Consider the following 10546-nt stretch of genomic DNA (forward strand, 5'->3'; position numbering starts at 1 on the left):
ATATATTTTATATTAGATGTATTTATCGCAAGAAACAGCTCAGTCTTTTTGTGTAACGTTTCACAAAGTTCAACCTGCATAAGTTAAGGGGGAAAGCAAAATAGGGATTTTGAAGGGAGTATCTATATAAAATTAGTTTTTAAACATTGAATGGCTATGGGGATCCACCAGAATAAAATACTAATCAAAAGGAATCCATAGGTAAAGAATAGTTAAGAACCACTGGCTTTGATGATAGTAATACCAATTAACATCCATCACATGATGTTAAGACAAGGACACACAGCGCAGACACCTCACACACACAAATATATATACATACATACATACATACACACACATATATATATATATATATGCATCACCTCTACTACAAGACACCTATTTCTAGTTAGCTCTTCCACTGCAAGAGCCTTATTTTCCTCCCACTGTTCATATTCTAACCTCTCATCACCTGACACAAAACCACATCCCTCAATACAACTCTTCATTTGGTTGAGGGGAGCCTTATCTTGTAAATTAACTAGTGACCTCACAGCTGTTGGTGCCATGTAAAAAGCACCCAGTATACTATGTAGGGTGGTTGATGTTAGGATGGGCATCCAGTTGCAGATACCTTCCCAAAAAAGACAGTAGTCTGGAACAGTTTTTTAACTTGCTAACAGATATATTTACCAAAATTACATAAAAATATCTTGAAATACTAAAGAGTATATTTATTCAATAAAATCGCCATAGGCTTCAACCACGACTACCAGATGACTTTGGAATCACCACCAACTATCTGGATGGTCTTCTTGTTGAAGTTAGTGAATACTGCAATAATCTTTGCCTTCAGTTCATCTTTGGTGTTACAGGGAGTTTTGTTGGTCTTTCACTCAAGTGCACCCACACATAATAATCAAGGGGGTTGTATTCTGAGGAATTAGGTGGCCAGATGTTAGGGGTGATGTGGTTACAGAAATTGTCTGACAACCATGACTGGGTTCTCCTGCTTGTGTGGCGTGGTGCAGAGTACTGTTGCCAGATGATAGGGTCTTCCAGCAGAGACTCTCTTGACCTAGGGCAGCACTACCTCCTCTAGGCACTTAATGTAGGCCTCCATGTTGAGTCTGAGGCTGTAGGAAGATGACTGGAAGCATAACATCTCCATCACTAGTGATCATTCCACACACCATGATGTTGACTGAATGGTTGATTATCACTCTCGGTATATGTTTTGGGGATATGGCAAGCCAACGGTTGTTCAGTGTGTTCACCATCTGATCCTGGTAGAAATTTTTTCTCGTCTGAGAAAAACCAAAGCATGTTCAGTTGGAGTGGATGCTTGAGTTTGTTCAAAAGATTCATAGCACAGTCTTTCCTCTTGTTCTTGATGGCTTGAGATAAAAATTGGCCCTTTCTCATCTTGTATGAGGAATACCAATTGTCTTCATGCAATACCTGCCTGATAAGAAATTCAGACACTCCTATGTCCCTGGCAGTGGACCTGATTGACTTGGAGGGATCATAGTCAATCATGGCCTCACCAACAAATTCAGGAGTTCTTTTCTTATCACAATGATCAGAGTGAGTTTTCCGAGCTGCTTCATAATCACCATTAGATTCATTCCACACTTTCTGAATCCCCTGCACTGCCCTCAGATTGACATCCAAACACTCTGAAATGTTACTACTGGATCTTCCTGTGCAAATATCAAGCTTAACAGCACATCGTTTCCAAATTTCTGGCAGAATGAATTGCATCATGGTGCTGTTTTTCTCACAGATGGTACCCAACTGACCCTACTATATTGCATAGCTGACAAAATAAAAAAACAAATAATGCACATGAATGAAAAAAAAATGAAATAGCAACAATTTACCCATTGCGCCCTGTATATATGTATGTATGTGTGTATATATATATATATATATATATATATATATATATATATATATTTACATGTGTGTGTGTGTGTGTGTTTATATATATATATAACACATCAATATAAATTTCCAACCTATGCCAGCATGAAAAACAGACATTAAATGGCAATGATGATAGATACATACACATGTATGTATGTATGTGTGTGTGGTGTGTGTGTGTGTGTGTGTGTGTGTGTGTATGTATGTACAGCTACATGCTTGCCTGACTGCTTGTGTATATATGTATGTATGTATATATATATATATATATATATATATATATATATATATATATATATATATATATATATATATATATATGTGTGTGTGTGTGTGTGTGTGTGTGTGTGTATATATGTATATATATATATGTATGTATTTATATATTCATTAAAAAAATCAGAAGGTCACATTTGATGATGAATTCATAAAACAAACAACCAATATATACAGATATACTGAAGATGTCACATTCTCATAAATCAAATTTTACATCAATCAACTCATTTAAAGATATTTTAGTATTGTTGAGGATATCTGAGCCACACACATTAAGACAAAGTTAACAAACAAAAGAAGTACAAAAAGAATATTTGGCAACTAGAGTTGAATTATATCCAGAGCAGAGTTATTAGTTGTAAAACTATTTTCATCTTGAGAGTGCCATGACAATCGTGGTCATTGCTGGTGTCATGTAAATGACACATGTGCCAGTAGAACGTAAAAGCACCCGTTACACTCTTGGAGTGGTTGGCATTAGGAAAGGCAGCCAATTGTAGAAACCATGACAAATCAGACTGGAACCTGGTGCAGCTCTCTGGTTCATCAGCTCCAGTCTAACCATCTAACCCATACCAGCATGGAGAACGAACATTAAATGATGACGATGATCTTAGCTTCCTTGAAAATCTCATCAGCTACATCATAATGTAAATCAGGTGAATGTTTTGAATTTAATATACCTGGATAAACTAGCTTTCTCAATGCCACACACACAGCTACATTACCTTTTATGTTCTTTTTTTTTTTCACTGAACCATAACTATACTGGGGCACTGCCTTGAAATTTTTTTTTTTTTTTGTCTTAGTCAAATAAATTAACCCCATTACTAATTTGTTTGCTTATTCTGTCAGGATCTTTTGCTACAAAGCAAAGGTGACACCTGAGACAGAAATAATTACAAAGACATCAAATTGCTGGGTCAGGCGATGAAAGTCACAGAAAGGATCATAGCTCAATTAATTAGTGAGGGAGTTAGTGTAGATGAGATGCAGTTCGGATTTGTGCCAGGATTTATGCACAACTGATGCCATATTCCTGATTATGCATCTGTAGGAGAAATACTTAGCCAAAAATAAACCTCTGTACCTGGCTTTTGCCAACATGGAGAAAGCCTTTGACAGGGTCCCCTGCTCCCTTATCCGGTGGTCAATGCAGGATAGATGAGTGGTTAGTTAGAGTGGTACAAGTTATGTACAGGGATGCTGTCAGTAAGTTTGGCAATGAGTATAGCAATGAATGCAGTGTACAGGTATGAGTCCACTAAGGCTCAGTGCTATCTTAGTCCTCCAGGCCTTAGCAGAGGATTTTCAGGACCAGGTGCCTCAGGGAGCTCTTCTTGGATGATGGCCTTGTTCTTATAGCTGAATCACTACCTGACTTACAGAAGAAATTTCAGGTGTGGAAACAAGCTCTGGAATCTAAGGGCCTTAAGGTTAATTTAGCAAAAACCAAAGTCCTAATGAGCAGGAAATCAGACACATCACTCTCTGGGAGATTGCCCTGTTCGATATGTAAGACAGGTGTTGCTAGAAACTCCATATGTTGTACCCAATGCAAGCTTTTGACACACAAGAGGTGCAGCAGTATCAAAGGAAGGTTAATGGAGAATATAGTCTTTGTGTGTGGCAAATATGCAGGTACAATAAGCACTAAAAACATGCAGACAATAGGTTCCCTCAAATGCTCAAATGGCTCATTAGAAGTAGTAGATAGCTTCTGTTATTTAAGAGACCAAGTTAGCAGTGAGGGAGGGAGTTCTGAAAGTGTAGTTGCTAGGATAAGAACAGACTTGGAAAAGTTCAGTGAGCTTCTACCTTTGTTGGTAACTAAGGGCCTCTTCCCCAGAGTGAAAGGCAGATTGTATGATGCTTGTGGGCATACAGCTATGTTACTTGACAGTGGAACATGGGCTTTGACTACAGAGGACTTGCGAAAGTTTGAAAGAAATGAAGCTAGCGTGCTCTGCTGGATGGGTAATGTCAGTGTGCATGCATGACAGAGTATAAATGATTTAAGAGGAAAACTGGGCAGAAAAAGGCATCAAATGCTGTGTGCAAGAAAGAACACTGCATTGGTTTGGTCATGGATGAGAACAGCTGCATAAAGAAGTGCTGAGCTCTAATTGAGGAAGGTACCTGTGGAAGGGGTAAACTCAGGAAGATATGGGACAAAGTGGTGAGAAAGGATCTTCAGATGCTGGGCTTTACTGAGGAAATGACAAGGGACTGGAAGATGTGGCAATTTGCTGTACTTGGTAAGACAGTGCTGCATTAGTGCACCCATGCTGGTGCTACATAAATAGACCCATTCCGGTGGCATATAAAATGCACCAAACACACTCTGTAAGGTGGTTGGCATTAGGAAAAGCATTCAGCCATAGAAACTATGTCTTAATAGACAGATGGAGTCAGGACAGCTCCCTGTAGGCCAGCTCCACATCAAACCATCCAATCCAAGCTAGCATGGAAAGCATATATTAAATGATGATGATGATAATGATGATGATATACTAGTTTTTCTTGCATTAGATTAAATATGTTACAATCTGACTTGATACCTGCTGTCTGCTTGTAGGCTTATGTTCTGTTTTATATATATATAGATATAAATACTGTATGGCACCTTAGGCAAGTGACTTCTATTATAGCCTCAGGCCAACCAAAGCTTTATGAGTAGATTTGGTAGACAGAAACTGAAAGAAGCCCATCATATATATATATATATGTGTGTGTGTGTGTGCCTTTGTGTCTGTGTTTGTTCCACAGCATCATTTGACAAATAGTGTTGGTGTGTTTATATCCCTGTAACTTAGCGATTCAACAAAGAAAAAACTGATAGAATAAGTAGCATGCTTAAGAAAAACAAGTCCTGGGCTCAAGTTGTTCAAATAAAAACCCATCAAGGCTGTGAACCAGCATGGCTGCAGTCAAATGACTGAAACAAGTAAAAGATAAAATATATATATATGGTGCCCCAGCATGGCCGCAGCCTCAAGGCTGAAACATATAAAAGAATACACACACATATACACATATGTATATACAAAGAGATATAGACACACACACACACATACATACATACATACTACACAATGAGTTTCCACAGTTTCTGTTTATTAAGTTCACTCATCAAGCATTGGTCAGTCTCGGACCTTAGTGCAAAAATATTTGCCCAAGGTGCCAAGCAGTAGGATTGAACCAGAATGAACATGGTTACAAAGTGAGCTTCTTAACCACATAGGCATTCCAGGTACCTGCATGAAACTTTCTAAAAATGCAATTATGTTAGCAGGATCAGGGAAAAAATAGTGAAGAAGACATAAAAGTATTAATAGACTAACCAAGGCAAAAATGCATGTAAAATTCTAAATGTTCGCGGTTTCAAGAGCTTTTCCTTTCGTAAGTAATCCAAAAGAGCTTGAGCTGGCTGTTCTGACAAGCCATGTAAAGGTACAGTGTGCTCCTTCGGATTCAGGAAGTGTGCAGCAATGTATTGAAGACATAACTGTGCCAAAGAGGGCACCGACGGACTGTAATGATGATGATGATGATGATGACGATGATGATGGTGCTGGTGTTGTTGTTGCTGTTGATTATGATGATGGTGTCGCTGCTGTGAAGAGGGGCTCCGACTTCTGGATTGATGTTCATGACGGGTGTTTGCAGCAGCCACTAGAAGAGAAATAAGAGATACACATATCAGAAGGAAAAAAAAAAATCATTGAAACCTCAACCTCAAAAAGATTTAGCATTACACAACAGCAATATACATATATATATATATATATATATATATATATATATATATATATATTATATATATATATATATATATATATATATATATATATATAGGCTATATTAAATCTCTGAGTGAGAGGTAAACAGTAACAAGACAGAATCATAAAATATATTTGCCAACTAAATGTGGCAGTTCCATAGAGGACTATGTTGCTGTTGTTTTTAGCCCCAGGAAGGCATCTCCTCCAGCTGGCTAACGACACACTGTCTGTGTCTGATTAGTATTTGCAAGGGGAGGTCATCGTTCCCATCTCTAGCCTCACGTGATACATGTGATAAGGCTAGATATGGAAGTGATGACCTCCCCTCACAAATACTAATTGGACACAGTATGTCATTAGCCAGCTGGATGTCTTCCTGGAGCTAAAGACAACAGTAACATAATTCTCTATGGGACCACCACATTTACTTGGCAAATATATTTTATGATATCTGTTTGTTGTTTACACACCTGTCTTTGTCTTTTGTGTTTTTTTGTAAATCTCACTATATATATATATATATATATATAACATACAGAATATAAAGAAAGACAGGAGGTATGAAATGAATATATATACATATATTTACATATATGTATATATTTCCCCAGTTGATATCCATAGGATGACAGCTGTTTTGCAGCTAACATCATGCAAAATTTTTTTGTTTTTGTATAACAAATCACTAGTGTGTATGCTATAAATTGCATATTACAATTGGACATTTTACAGAAAAAAAATGCAACTATAGAAGGCTAGCACTTCAGATCAACAGAATATCAAGGTTACATCAATTTTTCATCTTCAGTATACAAAGAATAACACACACACACACACACAAACACACACACACACATATGAAACAGAAGCAGCACTAGTATAATAAACATTATGAACTACACATTAACTGCATGTATTTGCTAACAGGCCGCAATTTAGTAGAGTGGAGAATACTTTCTCAAAATGCCTGAAAGTCATGAACAGGCAAGATAATACTCTTCTAATGACATCCAGGAGTAGACATTGATGTTTTCACATTTTTGTGGCTTATTAACATCGCATACTCAAACGGGACCACAGATGAATCATTTTGCCTGTCTATGACTTATATGAATATAGTGTGAAAGCTATGTGCTGGTATGCCTGCATGATACATATGTAAAAATAAATTCAAATATGAAATAGAAGCAGTACTAGTGTAATAAACATTATCAACCACATATACTTAATGAATATGCCTGGCATATTTGCTGGTAGGCTGCAATCTTGTTTAGTGGAGAATACTCTCTCAAAGCACCAGGTATTAGAAAATTTGAAAGTCTTGGACAGGCGAGATAGCTCACCTCTAATCTCATCCAGGAGTCATGGACTGGCAAAATGATTTATTTGCAATCCTGTTCAGGTACCTGAAGTTAATAAGCCCCAGAAATGGTGTAACATTAATGTCCATCAATGGAAATCAATGTAGGCATATTCCAGGGTCTGATTTACTTGACACAGTAATAAGCTCCTTTATTAATATATATAAAGAATGCCACACATTTGAACCTAGCAGCATATATTTCCAGTTGTTTAACTGGAATTGTGTAATAAAAAAAACAAATCGCTTGTTACATTTAATGCTTCAAAGGCCATCACTATCATGAAATTTCTGACCTTCCCCCAATAGGACTGTTTGAAAGAGTTTCCTTGTTTAGCTACACTGTATGCATTCAATTCACATTTGTTTTGAGTTGGAACATCTACAGTACATTTGCTGCCAAAGAGGCAGCACAGCTACAATGGTGGGCTTATTCTGCAATCCCCTCCAAAAGATTCCAGCACTTGAAGTCCTGTAGAATCTCTATAAGTGCCAGGTCCACCCAAAAATGGTGTGCTGCTCACACATTTGGACAAGTTCCTCTAAATATATACAATCCACTCTTGAATCAAATACATAGTTAAGTTGGTGACAAGATCGTTTTGAAACTCTATTCTTTTACTGACATAATGTTGCCAGGCTGGCCCTTTTCTACTATTACTTCTATAGAAGGTGTTGTGATAAACTTCATTCCCTAGCTCCTCCAGTTTGGAGAGTTTCCCATCAGAACTAAGTTTGCCAAATTCAATAGATGACACAGATGTTTCCTAAATATTTTACACTACAAAAAGTAAAGAAAAGAAAACTGCCAGGTCTTCAGACATTTACCAGCATTATCTTTGTCTGTCAGACATTATACTTGTTGTAGAGAGATGAAGATTGGCAGTGTACTGGGATTTTATTATACACAAGTAATTAGTGTGTTCTTGACAAATATCAAATAACGAAATTGCACTAATGAATGTAATCAGGTTGTACTTTTGAAAAATTTCTTTGTAATACTTTTCAAGACAGCTAGAACAAACATTAAATTACTAGTGTGTTGACAGTATTTCATCTCACTGTTATAATATAGTTACTTTGTAATAAATATTAGATTAAAGAGTTGGGGAAGTGGCAAGAAGTCGGGATGTGGGCTATATACCTTGTATTATTTAGTTACATGTCTTTTCATTCTAAGTTCAAAATCTGCTAAGATTCCTTTCACCTTTCATCCAACTAATAGCAACAGGAAATAGGCACTGCTCCTGTACAAAACTGATTATCCTGACTTAACCTTCTCACTGAGCATATAAGGCTTTGAGTTAAGATTATAAATCAGTAACTATCAGATCCAAAGAAATTACTCTTTAATACAATGCCAAAAGAAAACAATAGTACAACAGCCTAAAATATCCCCCAATATATAACTAGTATATATTTCATCAACATTATTGATTAAAGACAATTTTAAATCTATCATTAGTTTAGCTAAGAGAGGCACAACTAAATACTAAAAACTATTTAATCATGTATGTAATACTATATACAGCAATTTCTCACTTTATAACACAATCCCAGTTAGGTCACTGGGAAGATCTTCTGCTAGGTCCAAGTGTGTGGCATTCTTTATATATTAATAAAGGATCTTATTATTGTGTCAAGTAAATCATTGATAAACAGCAGGAAGAGTGTAGGTTCCAGGACAGATCCCTGGAATATGCTTACACTGATTTTATAAATACCACTGTTGACAGCAACTTCAGAACTTCTTCCTATCAGAAATGATTTAATGGTAAAGAAGACTACTAGTTATGCCATACTTGGTCGGGTTTTGAAGTGGTCTTTTATGCTACACTTTGTCAAAAAAATTGAAGATGTCTTAGGTATTAAAGCTGGTATCTTGTGTACTACTTATTCTATGGATGATAACTTTGGGTATGTTAGCAATATTTAGAAGAAATTCAAACAATTCCAATCTCATTCTAGGTACTGTTATTCTCCTTTAGTAAGATGCTTTCTTTGTTTCAGTCTATTGAGTCAACAATGGATACCCCAACTACTCCACAATTGTGGGCTTAGAAGCAGAAATGACATCCCAGCTGCCAATTTTTTTTACTTCAATGATAGGCAATATCTTCTTTTTTTCAAACCTACAGATATCAATATAGGGCAAATAGATATATAGTTAGATTTTAGTATTAGATGTGGAATTTAGACATTTTGATTTCAAATCCTGCCAAGGTCAACTTTTCATCCCACTTAAGTTGATTAAATAATCCCCTTCTCTCATAACTACTGGCTTTGTGCTCAAATCAAAAATAATATTAGATATCAAGATCACATGCAATGCCAATATTCAGAATCAAACCAATCTGAATATTTCAATGAATTTCAGTAATTCTCTGACTGAGATAAAGAAGAGAACAATTCACAAGGTAGAAGCACTAAGCAGTGATGTACATTATATACATGGTTATTACCAGTTCAAATATACTCGGGGAATATTTGGACCCATAAGAAAGTCATTGACTGTATTTTGTCCTGGAGAAATTTGCCACTGTAGACAAATGGTGTACATACACCAAGATCAGCTTACAGCACAACCTACCCAGACTGCGAAATGCAAGCATTTTGGCATGGTTATCTCCTCTTCAGTCAAAGAAACTGGAAAGGGTGAATTGTAAGCTGACAAGAGAGATTGTCTCTGTTATGACATTCCCATCATCGTACAATGACTGGTAGTGCTAATCGGTGGCTCACTGCAAACAAATTACTAAATAGCAGTGACGTGTATAAATACAAAGTTACTTCCAGTTCAAATATGCTTGAGGAATATTCCAACCTGCAAGAAAGCCATTCACTTTGTTTTGTCATGGAGTAATTTGTTGCTGCAGACAAACGATGTAAATACTGAGTTGATTTAAGTGTATTTACACTGTTTGTCTACAGTGATAAATTTTCTCCACAACAAAACACAGTGAATGGCTTTCTTAAGGGTTTGAATACGCCCCCAAGCATATTTGAACTGGTAAAGACTTGTTAGAGAAGAGAAGAACATACTTACCAGCAAGCTCCCTCATGTGGCTGGTGTTTGGTTCTGGAAGCGTTTCACTTCTAGGATCTCCTTCAGGAAGAAGTCTCATCCCTACGCCACTAAACACACCTGTGCGTAGTTCAGCTGAAACAAAGAATGAAACACTATAGCAACCTTTTAAAGATATACCTTTCA

The 10546-nt window shown here is 36.7% G+C and overlaps 1 protein-coding gene across 2 annotated transcripts in view; it reads right to left on the minus strand.

Annotated features, from left to right (window-relative positions):
• Positions 1 to 10546, minus strand: part of LOC115211563 — a 389040-nt gene that overhangs the window by 76783 nt on the left and 301711 nt on the right. For both annotated transcript variants that reach the window (XM_036501657.1, XM_029780127.2), the window contains 2 exons: positions 10382 to 10495; positions 5535 to 5865 (listed from right to left, as the gene is read on the minus strand). In XM_036501657.1, coding sequence (XP_036357550.1) covers positions 5535 to 5865; positions 10382 to 10495 — 445 coding nt within the window. The remainder of the gene's footprint in view (positions 1 to 5534; positions 5866 to 10381; positions 10496 to 10546) is intronic.

The sequence above is a fragment of the Octopus sinensis genome, linkage group LG1, assembly GCF_006345805.1.
Source record: "Octopus sinensis linkage group LG1, ASM634580v1, whole genome shotgun sequence".
NCBI lineage: Eukaryota > Metazoa > Mollusca > Cephalopoda > Octopoda > Octopodidae > Octopus > Octopus sinensis.